Source organism: Mastacembelus armatus, chromosome 2, assembly GCF_900324485.2.
Source record: "Mastacembelus armatus chromosome 2, fMasArm1.2, whole genome shotgun sequence".
In the NCBI taxonomy this organism is placed as follows: Eukaryota; Metazoa; Chordata; class Actinopteri; order Synbranchiformes; family Mastacembelidae; genus Mastacembelus; species Mastacembelus armatus.
The window spans coordinates 9,970,090-9,990,345 of record NC_046634.1 but is presented as its reverse complement, the minus strand read 5'-3'; the positions used below and the strand labels follow the sequence as shown (position 1 = coordinate 9,990,345).

Below are 20,256 nucleotides of genomic sequence, written 5' to 3'. Positions count from 1 at the left end.
TGTCCGCGGTCTCACGACTTAATGACTGACCGCCAGGAGGGAGGATTTAAAGAGGTAGCGAAGTCATGATCTGCACTCTTCACTTGAACCTGAGGAAAAACGATCATGTCCATGATTTTTGGCAGCGACGACTTCTCCACCTGCCTTTTCTACATTTTACGACGTGATAAATGTTACTAAGAAAATTAGCTAAAGAAAATGACCGAGACTAAAGCAGGATGGGAACAGTTAACAGATAAAGTGTGGAGCCAATGCGGAACTTTCATGCTACAAATGAAGTTTAATACCAAGCGAGAAGACGTTAAAACGGAAACAGGGCTTTTGTTTTTACTGGGAAAAGTTTGAGTGATTAAAAAAAAAAAAACAACTATAATTTATTGAAGGTTTTCCTAAATTGGTTTATTTATGAAGCAACCCCATGAATAGATTCCCTCAAACTGCAGAAAAAACATAAAACACATGAGAACAATAAAGGTGCAGCGTGTAAAATGTTAAGATTTGGCGGCTTCTAGTGGTGGAATTGCAGAATGCAACCTGCTGAGTTCAACACAGCACCTGGAGCCTGAAACTGGACTGTGTTCAACATGAACATCCAGCACCACAGCAGTTTATAACTAAAACAACAAATATTTCACCTCCAACAGCATTAAGTTCTCAAAAAAAAACACCAAGACCCAGTGAATTTTCTGACTTTTATTAAATGTTTGTTCTGTGAATAAATATCTGGGCTGTCTGCCACACTCAGGAAGGAAGGTGTGAGCTGCAGCAGCATAAATACACATGAAGAAGAAAGAGAACGACACCAAACACATCACATTCAGAATACTTCAGTCACGGCTGCACCAACACAAACACAACTCACTTGGTTCCACTGACAGCAGTGAGCAGCGCTGCAGGTCCAGATCAGAGAATCCATATTGCTTATTACATCTTACAATCAGAACTTTGCTATTGCTAATTGTGTCTTAAAATAGCGCAGCTTCAGATGCAGTTTTGTGCTTTTTCCAATCTACTTTTTACTTAAAGGAGTTTTAATAAACAGACTGATCCTGATGCTTTAAATGTTTCCGCTGCTTTAAACGTGAACAGAATCTGAGGATTGTAACTTTCACTTTGTCTGAACAGAAACATCCAAACTTTCAACACTCAAACACAAAAACCAAACATCTGCACAACTTTTCCAGCGTGACAGATTCATTCACACTTTACAAACATTATAAAGCTCCTTCGGTTTTGTGTTTAAAATGTACAATCTGTTGTGGAAACAGGCTGAATCTTCCTGAGAAGGTTCTAGTTTCCATTCAGCCCATGTCATCCGTTACAGTCAGCCCACGTCCGGCACTAACATCCTTCACAGCAGAGCTCAGAAAACACAACAATGTAAAGAAACAGAGTTTTAAATGGCAGAAATGACATTTTACTGATGTGCACAGTAACTGTTGCTCTAACAAAACAAACAAAAAAAAATCCTGTTGCTTTAACAGAAACAGCCAATCAGAGAGCAGCTAACAGCACAGTGATAGTCCAATCAGGAGTCTTTTCTGTAACTTGTGCTGAGGCTGTTGGGTACTGTAGTATCTAGAGAGCACAGCCAGCAGGTAACTACATCCAGCTGGAGCTCTGCCCTGATTGGCCGCTTCACTAATTCACGTAAAATGTCCATCACAGGCCACCGTAGCGCCAGATGGAAACTTTAGGATCCTCACTAGAACTTCAAGTGAAGTTTGTAACAGCTGATTCATTGGTTTGAAAGTCCATCAAATGATTCCTAATAAATTCCTGATTGTTCAGAGCGATTTGATTGGTTTGCATTTCCACTGGTGCATTTACAGAAATAACGATGAAAGAATAAAAAATAAAAGTATGGTGGGGGTTTGTTGTGCAGCTCAGTGTTTCTGCAGGAGGAAGGTGCTGTCAGCGCTGGCAGTGTCACATCCGATATGTAGAAGCTTTAACGCTCTCAACCAACAACCTGAACTTTGGCTGGTTCACTTGCATTATTTTTTTTTATCTTACAAAATTGTCAATAAAAACAGTAAATAATACAGTAGGAGATTTCAAAATAAAAGTCCTGTTTTGGGGTCCTAAAAGCAAAAACCAAATAGCTCATGTTCACCAGTTTTAAGCAGGTAAAACATAAGAATCTGAACATAAATGTCATGACTTACAGTAAAATACTGACAGTGATCAAAGCTGAATCCACCAGACAACAATTTGTTTAGTTTTAGTGAGAACTACAACTACCAACCTGTGCGTATTTACACCGACACAGCCTCAGCTCAGGAAAACACACACACACACACACACTACAGCGACGTACACTTTATCTTACACAGATAAATAAATATCACACACACACACACACACACACACGCACAAAGACGCTGAGTGCTCGGGGGAAGATACATTCCACCATGAAGTGATGAAGGAGTGAGAAAGGTTTTTAACCTGCAAACAAAACCGTCTGTAACACCTGCTGCTTCCTGTTTCAGCTTTTCAGAATAAAGATACTCGTTATTGTCCTGTACGTTAACAGCCTCAGCCAAGTTTACCCAGCATTCAACTGGTGGCTGGTTACTTCCTGCAAAGCCGACACAATATACAGGAGGAATGAAACAAAAATACTTCCTCGCTCAGAGTACATATAGTAATATATAAACACCTAAAAACAACATGATGAGGAGCTTTTACACTGGAGGGACGGCGTGTTTAAAGAGATTGTTAAGACATTATTTCAGCTAAGGGACTGTTCCACTGTACACCGGATCGATGGGTTGTTAATGTTGTTTCTCAGGATTTCCTCTCTGAAGACGTTTCTCTCAAGTGTAAACTCATTTCCTTTCCGTTCCGGTTGACTTTCCTTCACGTTCCCTCAGAGCATACCGTCCAGGTTCTTCTCTGCGTCCTGCTTGTCGGGGGTACTGTCCTGAGGGCTGTACTTGTTGTGGTAATCGCGAAGGATGGTGACCACGTCGTGGTGGCCGAAGTGCACCGCCTCGTCCATCGGCGTGTTCCCCCACCTGCGGCGAACACAGAGGGAAGAGTCAGGGTGGCGCCGAGTCCACTGGACATTAAACTGTTCAGTAAAACGGCACCAGCATCATTTTTAAAAACTTTCTCTCTTCTTCTACCTGTCTTTGGGAACCGGGTTGACTTTACAGGCCTCCAGCAGGAAGCGAACCACCTCAGCGTGTCCTGAACACACACAAACAAAAACACACTGATTAAAATCGAATCATGGACACAGGAAGAAGATCCTCCTCGGTGTTTTACCTTCAGCAGCTGCTACATGCAGAGCAGTCCTGGAGTCATAGTCCCTCTGCTCCATGTCCATAGAGGACAGTGCAAACCTGGACAAAAATGACAGATATTCAGCACAGACTGAAATAACAAAAACACTGGATTTGAGAAAAACAGACTCTAAAGTGAAAAACATGAAACCATCCTGCATGTGCTGATGGTCCTTGAGTTAAAGAAAGAAAACTGCAAACCTCCTCAGGGCTGAGACGTCTCCAGTATAAGCAGCAAACAGCAGGTTGATCACCGACTTCACCTGAAACACAAACACAAGTAGTTTAACTCAGAGCAAGAAGAAGAAAGCTGGACATCACTGGCTGCTCTGTGTTGGATAAAAACACCAAAGACACCTGAGACATCTGTGAAATTTAAGGCTCCTACAACAAAGAGCTCAGGATTAAACTGAACACTGTCCAGCAGATGGCGCTGTGGGGACTAAAGTCCTGCAGACAAGGTCATGCAGCATCCAGGCCGCTGAGCCCGCGCTGACGGAGGACGTGACGCAGACTCTCAGAAATATTTCACTGCCTGTTCAAGTGACGTGTAACAGGAAAGAAAAAAACCAGAGAAAGAAACAGAAGTAGGGCAGGAACAGCAGGAGGGAGAGCAGGTGTCCATTAAAGCAGCCAAAGGAAAAGTAAAAATGCTGTTTCACACTTTAAGAGGAGGAGGATGGAAGGAGAAGCGGAGGAGGAGCAGGATGTCTGGGACTCACCCTCTGGTCGCCTCCTTCCCTGCGTGGATCCAGCTTCTTAGCGAAGTGCCTCAGATTATCATAGTTGTGGAAGTTAAAGAGGGAAACCAGGTCCTGCGTGAAGGACAGACACTCAGTTCAGCACCGTGACCTTGTCAGGCTGTTGTTAAGCTCCAGGCAACAAGAAAGCTGAGGTTACCGTGCAGAACTGGATGCCTCGGACACTGTTACCCAGCTTGTCCAGAGGAGGAGACCAGCACATGACGCCCATCACGTTGGGAACAACCAGCAGAATCCCTCCAGCGACACCAGACTTAGCCGGCAGGCCGACCTGAAGCAGAGAGACGAGGACGTGTTGTCAAGTTCAGGATCACCTGTAAAAGTCTGGTCACATCAGCGTGAAGGAGATACTGACATGGAAAGCGAACTGTCCGGAGAAGTCGTACATGCCGCAGGAATGCATCAGACTCAAAGTGTTTCGCACCGCCTCGGGGCTCAGCACTCGCTCGCCCGTGATTGGACAGAAGCCGCCGTTGGCCAGCGTCGCCGCCATGACACTGGCGCTCTCACAGGTCACCTCGATGGAGCAGAGCTGACGGGAAGAACAGAAAATAAATCGACAATATTCAACACACACATGTTCTTTGAAGCTGAGATGCTTCAGCGACAAACCTGAACATTTAACACAGACCACTGTGTCGTGGGCTTCAGGTTCTTTATTTTACCCAGAGGAAGGAGGGCTCATCATTACCTGGAAGTAGAAGTCGAGGATGGCGGTCATGTCCGTCCCCTCTGGAAAACACTAACAGGACAAAAACACAGTCACACACCTGCTGCTTCTTCTCAGCTGACGACTGACACAGTTTGGGATTAACAGTTTAACACAAACCAGTGAAGGTTTAAGCTGCAATAAAATGCTCAGTCACCTTCTTCTCCTTCAGGTAGTAGCCGATGGCAAAGTTTCTGTCTCCAGACTCGCGCTCCGACTGGAAACTAGGACACAGACAGAGACGAGGTCTGGACTTTAGAAACAGACTCTTCATGCATTAATGTCATACATCACTGAAACAGACGGTAACTGCAGAGTCCTGTTATTGCTGCAGCGACTCACGTGGCGTTGCTGAAGCCAACGTACTCGTTTCCTGCCAGTTTGTTCATAAAGTTCATGACCTGCAGAGGGACAGATTTAGAGATGAAAACCAGCTTCTGTTCCAAAATCAACCAACGTCATTGAAATATGTGGAACAACAAATAGTTTTGACTATTCAACGTGAAGCCTTGTGTTTATCAACAGTTCACTGCAGACATACTCACATAGTCAAACTTTTCAGCATTGCTAGCCCCTTGCTGAAACACAGGCAGAACAGTGACAGTATCAATAAAACAGTCATCAAACGTTACCCATGTCATCACATTAGCACAACTAACCATAATCTGTAGGATATTAATGTACAACAGGACTAACTGGGTCAGTTCTAACGTTTATCAGGTATGTGACCAATCAAAGCATCAGATGAATTAGGATTAGGGGTGGGAGACTAGCTGGAGATGGAGGTGAAATAAAAATAAAATAAAAAGTTAATCCACTCAGGTTTCTGGTTTTGTAAAAGAAAAGGAAACACTACAAGAAGAAACTGAGGATCTGGCTTCCTCGAGGTCTAAACTGACTGCAGGGTCTACAGGTGTGTTTGTGTGGAGTGTGTTTCTAGAACAAATGTGGCTTCGACTCCACTTCAAGGTGAGTTCACACTGCGCGCCACATTATCAACAAGTCCTGAGTCTAAGATCCAGATCCCATTTCATGTGCTTTCATATAATACACACAGGCCACACTATGAAAGTTGCCTTATTTCCTGTCATGTCTCTTTATTACAGCAGGTGTAAAATCTTTTACTACACTGATTCTGTATAACTATGGATGAAGCTGAGTAGGAGGCTCATATAATTTGGGTTTTATTTTTTCTTTTCTTCCGTTTCTCTGTGTGGCAGTGGAAAGGGCCTTTCTAAGTTCAAACTGCAGCTGAAACCAGTGCAGGGACCTGAGGGAGAGGGGATTTAAAAGCGTTAAGGGTAAAGGCTAAAGTTCAACTACAGTAAGTGTGAAAGTGCAGCCCTGCTCCATTTCCTCTTGTATCTGACGGTGTTAGCTGGGACTCATTTAACCAGCACCATGTAGAAAACTAGCTGCACACAGATGCTGACAATGCACAGACCTGTTAGCCATGTGGCGTGCAGTGTGGATCCACAGTTTGATTATTTTTTACTACTGAGGCCGACAAACAGAAGCCTTTCTGTTCTAACTTCAGGTTTAAGAGAATCCCAGTTAAAGGGATTTGAAGACAAACATGTCTAAGGTAGAAATGAAGAGTAATAATAAAAAGAAAAGCAAAAGAAAGAGGAGTATGGTATAAAACCAGTCTTTGAGTTGAGTAAGCGCTGTACTGTTTATAATCCAGACGTATAAACAGTAAATTTGGAGAATGCAGGTGAAAAGTATAAAAGCAACACTCAAACATTCATCAACAGCCATGTGAAGGCTAAAAGTCTGTCACAAACCCAGACCAAAGAGGGGAAAAATAATTAAGAAGGAAAAATTACCAACGTCATTGACCTGTTGCTGTGGTCATAATTTCCCAAAGATCCTAATGCTGTAAAATATGCAACAACACATAAAACCACACAACGAGCCTTAAAAAGGTACATTGCAAATGAGTGCAGATCTAGATTCAGAGGGAGGAAAGAGGAGGGGGCGCATGCAAACAGCCCCGACAGAACCGGATCAATGGACAGATTCAAGCTTCAGCTGACTGGCTGGCTGAGAGTCAGAAAACTGCTTTCACATCACGTGGGAACGATCATCAGATTATTAACTACAGATATTTATGTAGCACAAACTGTGACCAAACCCAAATCACTAAAAGTCATCTATGACCCCGGGTGCTCTGTGGTTCCTGACCATCATCCCCACATGATGTGAACACACCAAACACACTGGATGACTCTTAAAAACTAACCACCCAAACAACAGATCTGTCTGAGGGTTTGTGTTTTTGTAGTAAACAGTGCGAGTATAAAGAGCAGAAATCCTCTTTTATTAAATCCTCCCACTTTTCTCTGAGCATAAAGTGTGTTAGAGCCCACGTTTAAAGGTCCCATTTGTTTCCAACAGGAAGCCTGAGAAGGAGTCTTACTATGTGAGAGTTTCAGAATAAGGGCTGACAATAGTGTTGCTGAGATGTTAAAACACAGAAACACAGCTGTGCTCTGACTGTTTCTGAACGTGGCCTGAAACAGAGAATAAGGTTTATACTGGATGTTTCTAACCACCCACTGATGAAACATCTGAAGCCTGTGCCAAAAACCAGTGCTAAGCTCTTCTGGTTTGTGTCCTGAGTATTTCAATCACAGACCACGAGCTAATTACTCTACGCCCTGAGACAATGACTGTGCAGCTCCATTAAAAACACTCAAGTAGTCTCATTTCCAAGAAGAGCAATTAATTTTCTTGGCCAGTTTGCAAAGTCACAGTTTGCCAACATGCTAACAGATTTCTGTGCCTCATTATTGTTGTTAATGAACGTCAGCACTGCCTGGCAGACGATGGATGAGGACTTAACTCCAGCCATCGAACGGCAGCAGCTCTGTACAGGAGGACGCGTCTCAAAGTAAAACCAACACAACAGAGTCCTAATTTTAACATGGAGTCCAGGTTGCTATGTACAGACGGTGCTCACATCGGGCTACGGTCAGTTACAACACGGTCTGTTCTGTCAGTGCTTGAGGAGAGAGAAGCGTCTGGTTTAAACCCTCTTCTCTCACTGGTTTCTCTCAGATAATAATTAAACCGGGAAGCTCTCCTGGACTCCTGCTGAGCCTCACTGGTCATTTGGGCAAAGACAAGTTGGTTTTTTGGTTTTTAATTCCAGTCTGAAACCAGCAGGTGGTGCTCTTGTGTTCCTACCCCTGTGTGTGAAGGTCAGAGGAGGATATTTAATGACAGACTCAGGTAACGCTGGTCTGTCTCCATCTCCACACACGCTGAGACTGTATGTGCCTGTGCCGGATGTCTGAGTGATGCAGCTTTCAACCAAATCCCCTTTCAGCATGATTATCTTTAACCTTAATCTCCTCATACACAGTCATCTGGCAGACACACGTTCTCCAGGCCATTAGAATTTGATTTCAGAGACTTTCTAGCTGCAGATTGAAATTCAAAATTCTGCTGATCAAACCCTTCAACACACGAAATCTAGATTTCTAAAGGACACATTTCAGGATTTTAGGCTAAAACTCTTATATCATCCTCAGGATTCAGCCTGAATGTTCTTTTGTATTTAAGATGATTAGTTTCTAAAATAAATGTCCACAATAGTTTATGACAGAATATAGAAACAGGACTTACCTTGATGAGTGAGGTACAAACGATAGCTCCAGCATTAACCATGGGGTTGTGTGGCTTATCTGGAAAACAAAGGCTGATGTCAGTAAATAAAAACAACCCGACATGAACATTAAGATGTTTGGACAGAACAAATAAGCATCACTTATAAAACGTATTGAGTAAAAACAGACACTTGTGCTGGAGGTCAAAACACTGAATGAACATCAACATAGTGAGGAAGTAACTGCACAATATTACGACACAAATAAAACCCTAGTGTTCAGTGTTAGACCACATCCCCTGTGCTTTAAGCTTCCTACACCACAGGAAACCATCAGGCTTAGAAAAAAACACATGCTGAAATAATGAGCTGGCATTTTTCTGTTCTCTGTCGCAGGAAGTCTGGAAACTTTCTCATAACAGTTTAGTATTTTGTTAACTTTGCAGAAAACTATCCCCATTAAAGCACAGGCTATATCACACCAGCAATTAGACTGGTCCCTGAAACTCACCAGGGAAAATGATCAGATATGAATTACTCAAGATAAACTGTGGGGCCGTGGGTGTTTCTTCCATAACCCTCCGCCCAGAGGAGAGGTCCTCATCATGTTTCAGACCTTTGGTTAAACTGCTCAGGAAACCCCAAACAGACAGAGAGTTCTTGTCACTACTGCTCAGTCCTGGCTGCTTTCACAGGTCAGGATGTCTCGGTTGCACCCTGGACACTGCTCCCTCTCATTAACTATTTACGACGGTTCCATGAGAACCGGGCCTTCGAATGGATCCTGTTACAGAGAGTGTGTGTGCAGAGATAGTTTCCTCACCGTCCTCGTTCAGGAAGAGCTTGTTGAACCGCAGACCGCTGGGCTCTTTGCCAATGAAGCGGTGCACGTACTCGGTGCCGTGGTCGTGAACAGCGATGGCGTATTTCAGCGGCTTGACGCAGGACTGCAGACAGAAAGGAACCTTGGTGTCTCCGGCCGTGTGCCTAGAAAAGACAGGCATGTTATTGTGTGACGTTCTCCTGTTTTCTGTTGCCTGTAGAACGTGACAAAGTGCTGTTTAAATGAGTTAGTTTGGAATTCAGTGTGTGTTCAGCATCTGCAGCTGTCGACTCCGCTCTCTGTCCTGACAGTGTCTTACGAATACTAAAGAATGAAAACATCCTCAGTGAGTTGTTTTTCTAAAGGCTGATGAATCTTTTAAATATATGAATCATCCAAAAATAACTGTTGAATAAACTATTAACTGTAGGTTATTCAAAATCGCTGTATTTTTATAGAAATGTGAACAAGCACAAAGCGAAGGCTACCTAGCATGAGAACACATTTAAAACACTGTACCTCTGTCCATCCACGGTGCACAGGGCGACGCCCCACAGGTCTGGGCTGAAGCGGGCCAGCTGGGGAATGTAGTCTGCCACCTGCAGCATTACACAACATTTCATTTCTTTTAATCTGTATTCACTGATCGCTTTTATGGCAAAAGCTGCAGAAGAAGAGTAAATCTGAGTCTGCAGTGTGGCTGCACCAGGAGCAGTGAGCACCTGGCCGGCTCTGATTCAGGACTCAGGTTGATTCGTACAGAGATCAGTTGATCTTCATGTTTCGCACTGTGGTGAAAATAATGCTAACGCTTTACCTTTCACATTATATCAAATGAGAACAGAGAAACGTTATTCTGATCTTGATTTGGCACCAGGGAACAAAAAGTCCACTCTCTGCTCTCTCACCTGCCCTCCGGAAAGGCTTTTGGCGTTTTCATAGAGGTCATCGACGTGGGCGCAGAAGGGCTGAAAGTCTGGGATGACAAACTTCTTCCTGAAGGCCTGGGTGAGCAGAACAATGTTGCTCTGGACACATCTAAGACAAGAAACGAGACAGCACTTAGCCCATAGCCATGAACTGGCTTCCCTGCTAGAGGCTGGAAATAAAGAACTTGTGATAAGATCAAGTCAAATAAAAACACACTACGCTGCAGTATGCATACGGACATTTAGTAAAACAGTAACAGCTGCTGTGACTTTGGTGTTGGGGCAGCAGCTTTGGCTCAGAGGTAGAGCGGGTCTGCCCTGAACCGAAGGGTTGATGGTTCAATCCCAGCCTTCACCAAAAGTCAAAGTCTCTCTCTGCAAGACGCCGAACCCCAAGGTGTCCCTGCTGGCCCAGGACAGGGCTGTGAGGAATGGGGGTTAGTTTAATGTAAAAACTAATAATCACAATGATGTTCACTGTTTTTATGTCATAAATCTCACTAGTTGGACCAGTCCAAGTCTTTACACATCAGCTGTGACTGACACACATCTGCTTCTGGACTGAGATATCATCTAAGTAGCTCTATTGTCTTCTTGGAAGCCGTCTGCGTTTCTGGTTCAGTGCTTTTATTTGCAGGCTAAAATCTCTGGCTAAAATCGCCACTGAGCTGTCAGCCTCGTCAGCTTGATGAGCCTGCTGGGAGGATTTCTGCATCTTTGTTGAACCACAGCTCATTGTGTGGATCTTTCACGGGACATGCTGTAGTTTCTGCAAATCATTCTTGGTTTCTCAATGGTGCAGGGGGAAAAAAAAGCCACAGCAGGAAATATATTTGTAAGCAGCATCTATTGTGGTTCAAGGTTGAGCGATTAAGGACCGCAGGTAGTGAGCAGAAGTAGAAGTGCTTCCTCTATGGCAGCAGAGAGATTTGTGGCTTAGCTCAATCTCACTGCATCAAGCCCTGTCTAATCCCTGTAGCATGGGATCCATGCAGGGAAAACACACGCCAGCTCACGTGCTTCCCTCTGCGAGGCTGAGCTCTATAAATAAGCCAGGGGAGTGGATGTGATGGATCCCAGCCAGGAGCGCCACAACTAGGGCTGTTTGGGTGAGGATTCAGCTCCCTGGTGAGCCGTCATATGTCCCGATCTGCTACGCTGCTGCTTCCCAAGCTGTCATCCAGATCCATCTCAGCATCACTCCCCTGGAGGGTCTGTGAGCAGTGGAGCTACAGGTTGGGTGGTATTTTACTCCACACCCATCTGTGTCTTACAGAACAATGAGAAGAAATCTTCAACCACTGATGAAAATCAATTCATTAAAAAATTTAAAACTACAACATTTGATGGTTTCAGATTCTCAAATATGAGAAGGCAAAAATAAAAACCATTTGATAACAAACAGAAAAATATTTGAAAGATTCTTTAGCTGCAGCTCAATTTAAAGTATTATACAAATGTGAGCATTAGGCTGCTCCTGTTCTTAGTCACATGAAACAGTTTTTTTTTTTTTATTATTATTATTGACAACAAAAATATACTACACAAAAAAGTATCAATAATCTTGAGATACAAGTTCAAACATGAAACAGTTAGATTTCACATTTTAATTCTTGTTTCCTGGTTTGAGAACAGCTTCTTATTTTGTTCATGCTCACAACAGAAGAGGTTCAACCTTTGGCGTAGGTCACTGAGAGGTCACTGAGTGAACTTCAAATCTCTCTCACTAGCTCAAAGACCACAGATTCACAGTAAAACAGAACAGTCATGTTTAGCAGACAGACAAAGTCATTACTAGAGGTTAATGTGTAAATCAGGACATGTGTCCTTTGCAAACTATCTTGGATTAGACTGATCCTGGCATCGACAAAAGAAACCACATTGTTAACTTTCCCTCGTGTCGGACACAAAATATAATGTTAACTGTTAATTAGCTGTAATTAACTTGGCTTTATGTCCTTCCTGGAGCTATAAACTGATTAAATTTCACAGTTACTGAAGTGTCCGTCCTATTTTATCTCCAGTACTCCATGAATGAATCCTGCTGGATGACGACGTGCAAACTGCAGGGTGCTGAATAATTAATGATGTGCTGCAGGGAGGTACAGAGGACTCTGACCACCATTAATAATTCTTAGGATGAAATATTGATGCAGGTAATAAAGGTGGAACAGCCAGCAGCATTTTACTTAAAGGGACCACTCACTTCAATGTCAAATAGTTCAAGGTCGTGATAAGTTAACATCTGGACTGGGACAAATCCTCCAATCGAGAGCAGTGTGACTGTTTTTCTTTACTTCCAATCAAATTTCTACAAAATGAAAATTAACTTTACGTAACTGCGCTGTCATTTTCAAGGCAACAGACAAAAACGTCTCTGGTGACACAACTCAAAGAAGGAAACCTACTTTTTGAAAAGATGGCGGTCCAGCGCTCCGTCAGAGGTCGTCTTCAGGGTCACCTTCAGCATCTCCATACATTCTTTCAGCCGCGGGTCTCCTGTGCGAAGCCCTGTGGCCTTAAGAGCCTGTACACAAGGAGGGGGGGCATCGTGATTACAACAACCTGACAACAAATCAATAAAGTGGCAAGTCATGAACTGAGAATCCTGAAGAGTCTGGATCTGAGGTGTTTTTTTGAGGTGTTTTCTGCCATTTCTCTTAGATGCATCAACTCACTGTGGTGAATTTGTGTGCAGGGATTTTTTCTTGGCCTTCTGCAATTGTGTAGAAGAGCAAGTCCTCCAGGCTGGGCAGGATGCCTGCCTTCCTTCTCCTGCAGGAAACACAGAAACACAGAAAACACAGTGAGACAGAGGACGTCACAGCGAGGCCTTCAGAGGTGGGGGCATGGAGGGAAACTGCAGCAGAGGGAGGAGAAGTGGTGAGTGGTAGCTCTAATACTGCACTGGAAAACATGACCTAACACTGGCCTTAGCTGAGCATTACAACCTCTGGAAAAGTGTTTCACAGCACAGCCCTATGGCAGAGATGCTGCTGCCACATCTCTGCTCAGTTAGGAGGGTTTTCAGTTTCAGCTGAAAAGCGTTATTCATTTTCCACAGGTCCATATGCTGCCAGAAGGCCACTGTGGTCCAAGTTATTAATGGTCTTGCTAGAATACCAGCCAGGAATATGTTTAACAAGCTGCAAAACGAACAGCAGAACTGAACCCTGAATCCTTTACGCCCAGCAGGAAATCCTGCCCTAACATCCTGACAATTATCTCAATGTGCACGACTTTCACAACAAATTCATGTTTCTACCCTCAGCACAGACTCATTTCAGCCATACTTCTTTTCATCACCCACAGTATTCTTTGAACTGCTGTAATCCTATGATTTGCTGCTGCAATAATCGAACTTCCCCGTAGAGATGGTTAAGCACCTTCATGTTTACAGTGCCAGATGAATTTTAGAGTCGAGTATCACGACCTGGCTGCTATTCTAAGCTGCGTTTCCACACCGAGTTGTCTCTGGAAGGAAAGTTAGTAACGTGTCAGGAGGATCAGCTCACAGCAGGCTTTCTGCTATCATTCATATCAGCACCAAACTAGATCTGTGCAAACCTCTGGGTGCCCAGGCTCAATATCTCCTGCAATGCATCATGGGCCATATGAGGAGAGGATGTCTGAAGGTAAAGCTTTAGTTGGCAGGTCTCTCCTTGAAGCAACCAACCAGAAACAGAGCTGCTTTTGGACCTTTGAGACGTGACTTCAGGCTCAGAACTGACAGTGTTTTCTCTGGATTTATTCAGCAGCAGTGAGCTGCACCAGAGAAAAACAACAATTAATAAAAATACCTCATGACTGATGAGCCAAAAACACCACGCAGATAAAACAGCCAAAGCCCTGGACATAAATTGGGCCACTTTGAGTCAGTGCTCAAGCTGAGATATGCAAACATCAAGAACAGCAGTCAGCTGCTTCTAGAAAGAAGTTACTATTTTTATGAGAAGCTATAAAAAGTAGTTCCTGATATCAGCAGGTCCAAGCTCATCACAGACACTGTATCATTGCCTACAGTAACTTGGCTGAGATGTTTCTGTTATATTATGCTGCCAGTGAATATAAGGAAATAAAATAGTTTTATGATCTTAAATATTAGCCTCAGAAATGTAGAACTAGTGGGGCTCTTGCTCTCATTTCATCCATTTTAATGAATGAAGGTAAATAATGAAAGTACTACAATCACCCTGAGCTCTACCATGGCAGAAAACTACAGGACGCACCGGCCTTAAGGTCCATTACACAGCTTCTCCTCTGAATTTAACACAATTCTCATGTAATCTGAATTAGCATGAGAATGAACATTTGTTGGCGTGGTCCATCTCTGAGCTTGTTAATGCACGACTGATGCCTGCTGGTGAGGAAGGACAGCACATCAGTGTGTGAGTAGGGCGAAAGGAGGGATGAAAGGATGGATGGAATAGGGAGAGGGGACGGGATTAAAAGCCAACAGCTGGGAGGAAGTGAGGTCATTTCAAGGTAAAAGCGGTGCTAAAACCTCTACTTCTACTGGAAAAATGGATAAAAGCAACACTAGAACTAAAATAAAAATAGAAACATACTTACAAATGTAAAGCAAGCAGATCAACAACAGGGAGAGAGTGTGCAGAGGGAAGAATACTGCATTAGTAACAGTGACAATGACATTTATACACTCAGCAGCACAGCATCAATACTGATGTGTCACAGTCTGATACTGTACAACAACAACAACAACAACAAAACACACACAAACATTCATATTCACTAAATAATAATTCAGAGCTGCTGCCAGGAAAAAATGATCAGGATCATTTGCATACGAACAGTAAATATGTCCCATAAATCTGAGAAAGATCTCATTAAAAATGCTTCCTGACTATATCTGCAGTAAGGGAGGATTATCAAACTGAAACAAGAAGCAGTGTTTTAATAGGCCTGCATATAAAACTAACCTGAACCCTGGTTGTAATTATTACTCCAGCAACTGCACTGACATTAAAATGAAGCAAAAACAGAGCTGTCATTAAAAGTTAACTTTGAAATAGGAAAGACTACAAACACCAAAACAAACTAACAGGCTGCGTCACAGTCGTGTTCATTTATTCCAGATTAATAATCCCACTCACCTTCAACTAAATATGAGACTTTCTGTTCAAACATGGCAGCAGTCTGGTTTGAAATAGTGCAAAATAAGAGACAATAAGTAGCTTCCTTGTCTAGTTGTGAAGTTTCCCCTGTGGAGCCTCATTAACGGCAGGTTAGAGGTGGACGCTTGAACATCTGGATTGTCTCATTAATCCACCCCAGCTGCTCTCATTAGGCCTGTGTGTGTGTTAAAGGTCAGCTGTGATTCTACACACAGTCTGTCCTGCAGCTACTCCACAGTGCTATAGCAGGAATCCATTTATAACAGAGCTACAGAGGCCTCGCAGTTTTATCTCCGACCTGTTCGCCGCCTGCTGTGTCTCCGTCGTGCAGGAACACTGAGGCACTGACTCTGCCTTTATTTCCCCTCCACAGCTGTTACACACATCTCCCCACTATTAATTATGTTATTTCCTTTAATTGACACATGTTGACAAGTCACGATAGAGTCGTCCTACTATTTGCAGTATTTATTTGACCCGATCGATGGTGCCGGTTTCGCTGCCTCACAAATGTCATGACAAATTGGCGTTGGGTGGAGGCAGACATAAACCGGGAGCACTCAGAGGCGGCGCTGCACAAATCAATCTGTGCGAGTGACTCATCTGCTCCTGAGGGCCCTGACAACTGCTGGGCAGTACGCCAGCACGCAGCAGGCTTTGGTGCAAAAAAACGCAGAAAAATGATGTAGGCGGGATAAGCTCCTCTGCTTTACAAACATTTTAACCCCTTATTGGTCAGGACACAGCCTCAGGACCCTCATAACAAGACGGCAGATCAGGCTGAATGCTGTCTGGGCCCCTGGGACCACAAGCACCACGTCTGGGATATTATAGAAAACACTTGTTCTTATGTTGGCCTGATTTACAGGCTTTTAGTCTTGTTCTGCTCTACGTCTGATCACACGGCCTGGTGGGATGTCAGTTTCTGATGAGTGACTGTAAAACATTAGTGCTGCTACTAATTACTGTCATTGCAGGTTAATTTGCTTATTATCTGAGCGTATAACAATAGTTTGGGCTATAAAATGTGAACGTTGCAATATCATGAGAAGTATAAATCAAAGGCTCTGTCAGATCCATAATAAATCGTCATTGTTTTATGCAATGTATATATGTACAGTACAAGGTACTCACTTATGTTGTGACGCTTCAATTTCCCTGTGTGGAATCGATAAAGCTTATTTTATACAATTAAATGCCTTATTTTGTCCAACCACTTGTCCTAAACCCCAAAATATTCAGTTTACCACAAAATGAATATTAGAAAAGGAGCAAATCTCCAGATTTGAGATGCTGGAACCAGAGAACATTTAGCATTATTGTTGGACATATTACCTAAAGTTAGAATTAAGTATTACTGATTAATAAGTTGCTTGAGCACAAGACAAATGCCCATCACATTAGCTTCACAATACTTGCTTTGTGTGGATGGTGTTTAAAAACGCTGACAGATTAAATTCAAAGTGGTTTCAAACAGATAAAAGCAGCAAATACTCACATTTGAGAAAAAAAACATTTGGCATTTTTGCTTCTGAAAGTTGACAAATTCAACCTGCTGAGAATTAACTTCCTGCAGATTTGATTGCCAGCACATCACATACCCAACCTTTCTCATTCAGTGAGCTGCCTTTTCTATTCTACATGGATCGAATCTGCCGTCCAAGAACTTAAATAACATCCTTAACATCCTCAAGAGCAAATGTCTTTCAGAAGGACACAGAGCCTGTTCACTCACCGTGATTCATCCTGCACGAAGCCCAATCCAAGTGCTGACTGAATATCACTTTAAAACACTGGAGTCTGCTTTGTACAGTTCACACATAAAGCTCAGGCTCCACTGAAACCAGGATTAGCCTCCAGGGAAAACAAGCTGTTAGCGACAACCAGTCAGCTGAGCTCAGTGACTAAACATCTAGAGCAAATTGCCCGTGAATAAAACAAATGTGGCAACTTTGGCCTGCAGGGGCAATGAGGCATTTTACTACCACAGAAACTCTCTGAAGGGAGGACACAGGCTGGTGTGGTGGCTGACATCGCAGCTAATGTAAACATTAAAAAGAAGAAGCAATTATCCCATTAGATTTATGGATCGACTGAAACTGTCTCCAGACTCTCGAACGTGAGGATGTGCTGCTTTCCTTTGTCTAATCTGACGGTGAAACATGGATCTTGGAGAGCAAACTGGACACCACCAGGATTTTGAAGACATCTCTTTGAGTTTTAGGGAATCACAACGTGCATCTTTTTTAAAATGATTAGGTCAAATAGATGTCAAAGATTAAGATGGACTGTAAGCAAAGACAAAGCAGAGATAGATTCATTCGGTTCATGCTGTTGGGTTGAAGCAGGACTAGGAAGTTGAAGCTTCCTATCACATTAATAGCAGATTTACATCTCATTAAAACAACAGGAACAGACTGGAAGCCTCTGGCATCCAAGATGCAAACACAGACCAAACATTGGTCATTTGTAAAAGGGAAGTCCTGGATGGTTAGTTTTAGTTTCATGCTGTCACATGACAGATCTTTGAGTTTTGAACAGACAAACAAATAATTACTATTGATAATGGTGTGTAGTAACACTCTGTCAATAGTCACCTGAATGTCATCTTCAAACGTGTTTTGCGGATAAAGTGATCCAAAATTAGCCTTAATCGATTGGTCGACCAAAATGAAAATAAATCAATTGGTAGACAGAAATTAAAAGGAATCGGTAACTATTTTGATGATCGATTTACAAGCTTTATCTGTCAAATGCGAACTAGAGGATGCTAGTCTGCCTTTCCAAGTGACCATCCTCTGACCGAGCTCCTTGACCGCTAGCCTCTTCGCTGTGCTAGCTAGTAAATTAGCTATGGTTTTGCTTTTAAACACCAGTCACACACGCAGATTGAGACATATTGATCCCATGGTAATATTATGACTCACACTTCAATTCGGTATATGTTCTACTATGTAAACATACAGTTATTTGAATTTAATAACGGACTTTAGGGGTTGTTTCCCAGGTGTCATCACATCACCCATCACCTGCTAACGGTCCTTAAATGGTAATTTTTTTCTATGGAGTCCGGCCTACGGTTAAGCTAGCGGCTAACACCGACCCACAGCCCGGGGGCAACCATTACTCACTTCTCCGCGTCCTTGGCGGGTTCGTTGTGGCTGTCAGTCCGGGTGCAGAAGCCTCTTACGCCGAGCTGTCCGATGAACCGTTGCGGGGCTCTCCATCCCGCAAACGCGCCCCGTCTCCCCGGCGACCTCCCGCCGCAGCAGGCGGCAGAGACCGCTCTCACACCGCGGAGGCTGCCTGTCAACGGACGCTTCAGCTGGGGTTGAAATACCTCCTTGAGCACTACCGCCGACCGAAAGTGTAACATCTCAATCCGGTGGAGAAGCGTATAAAAACGGTGGAACTGCTGTGAGATCGAGTGGAGGAAGTGGGAGAAAAAAAAAACACTCTCGGTTTTCCCGGTGACTCAACAAGAGAATGTTTTCCTCTGTCAGATACAACCTACCTTTTTCACGACCTGCGTTCTGATTTGACGACCAGATCCTATCTCTGCATCTGATTGGCCACGGTAGATGTCTATCATTAAAGCAACCGCATCTGTTGTTTTGACTGGGTGCGTGTCTTTTAGATTATCTCCATTATCTCAAGCTGATAGCAAACATTTTATAGCAATTATGAATATATTCTTAATATTATAAATCCTTCAGGTACAGCATCCAGCTAAACAACACAAATTAACACATGTAAGAGCCAGAGTTATCCCATATTAGAGCTTAGAAAGGAAACAAGATGGTAAAGTACAAGAAACATATCACAGGCTACTGACTGACTCCATAAGCTACTACAGTAAGCAGTGATGGAAAAATACTGAAATCTTTTATCTAAATTAAAGTAGAAATCCCACAGTGTTGAAAAACTGAAAAAGTCATGAATTCAAAATATAATTTAAGAAAAAAGTATAACAAATATTAGCAGATTAGGAGCACCGGAAATACTCAAAGTGCAAGTACTTAAATGTGCCTAAATATAGGCTGCTTAGCTACTTGCCCTCATTAATTGCACCTGGATATAAAATACATTAAAGTACAATAATTGCCACAAATACCATAATTGTTCTGGGGTAAAAGCAAAGTCATCACAAATTTACTGCTGCAAATCAATCACTCCCTCTGTAGCATGTTTTAATGAAGCAGCACAGAAAATGCTTTAAGTCTTATTATGTTTGAGTCACTTACAGCAGTAAGAAATTGGAGTCTTAACGTCAGTATAAAATATAAAATGATCTGCACACATACGCAGCATATTTTAATATCTTGTCCTGGTCTGACACCACGTGAAGTATTTAGGTACTGCAGGTATTCAGACTGGGTTTCACAGCAGATGGCAGTCTCTTTCCTTAAAATAACTACAGCACCATCTCCTGGTTAGAAATCATTTGAATTCAGTCTGCAGGTAACAGGGACACTCATGAGTTAGTAGATATAGCTCTGATAAAACAGGGATTTATAAATGGTAATTTCACTACAGAGTTTGTTTTATTGGTGTTTTTGTTTTTTTATTATTATTCTTTTTCTGTACATCTGATGCATTTCTGGGAAATACATGTCCTGAGCAGGAAACACATGTAAATCTTATTTGTTTTGTCTGTCAGTTTCTTTTGAATAAACAAAAATCAAATAAAACTAATCATTAACATCTATAATGTGTTATTCTTAATGTATTCAGCTTGAGTCAGACAGTATTTTAATATTTGTTTTGACCTCTTTGGCACTCCTGGTGGGTGGATGTTGACACCCAGCATAAAATACTGACCTACAAAAGAGATTAGTCACTGGAAAGTATTTTGCAAGTTGCTTTAGTTTACTTTTCTGTGGCTCCCAACTTTTATCTGACTCTTTAAACTCCACCCACATGAAGCTCCAAGTAGGATAAGACAAATTAACACTGACTAATAATGCCTCACCGGGAACATGAAACTGGTGTCTTT

At 42.7% G+C, this 20,256-nt stretch overlaps 1 protein-coding gene across 3 annotated transcripts; it reads right to left on the bottom strand.

Moving 5' to 3' along the window:
- Window positions 1–678: 678 nt before the first annotated feature.
- On the bottom strand, window positions 679–18,764 carry LOC113127166 (glutaminase kidney isoform, mitochondrial-like). Of its 3 annotated transcripts, none has more exons than XM_026301481.1 (18): window positions 18,392–18,636; window positions 12,804–12,900; window positions 12,534–12,652; window positions 10,105–10,234; window positions 9,716–9,795; window positions 9,197–9,360; window positions 8,394–8,452; window positions 5,306–5,338; window positions 5,103–5,161; window positions 4,918–4,984; window positions 4,743–4,793; window positions 4,407–4,583; window positions 4,191–4,322; window positions 4,013–4,105; window positions 3,492–3,553; window positions 3,274–3,350; window positions 3,132–3,195; window positions 679–3,020 (listed from the first exon to the last, which is right to left on the bottom strand). In XM_026301481.1, the coding sequence occupies exons 1-18, from the start codon at window positions 18,634–18,636 to the stop codon at window positions 2,873–2,875; spliced, it is 1,857 nt and encodes a 618-aa protein (XP_026157266.1). In that variant the 3' UTR covers window positions 679–2,872. The 3 variants fall into 3 exon arrangements, with proteins under 3 accessions (XP_026157266.1, XP_026157268.1, XP_026157267.1); XM_026301482.1 differs by having other exon boundaries at window positions 2,873–3,020; window positions 12,804–12,894; window positions 18,392–18,764; XM_026301483.1 differs by lacking the exons at window positions 8,394–8,452; window positions 9,197–9,360; window positions 9,716–9,795; ... (2 more) ...; window positions 12,804–12,900; window positions 18,392–18,636 and adding an exon at window positions 6,590–8,366.
- Between the last annotated feature and the right edge of the window lie 1,492 nt (window positions 18,765–20,256).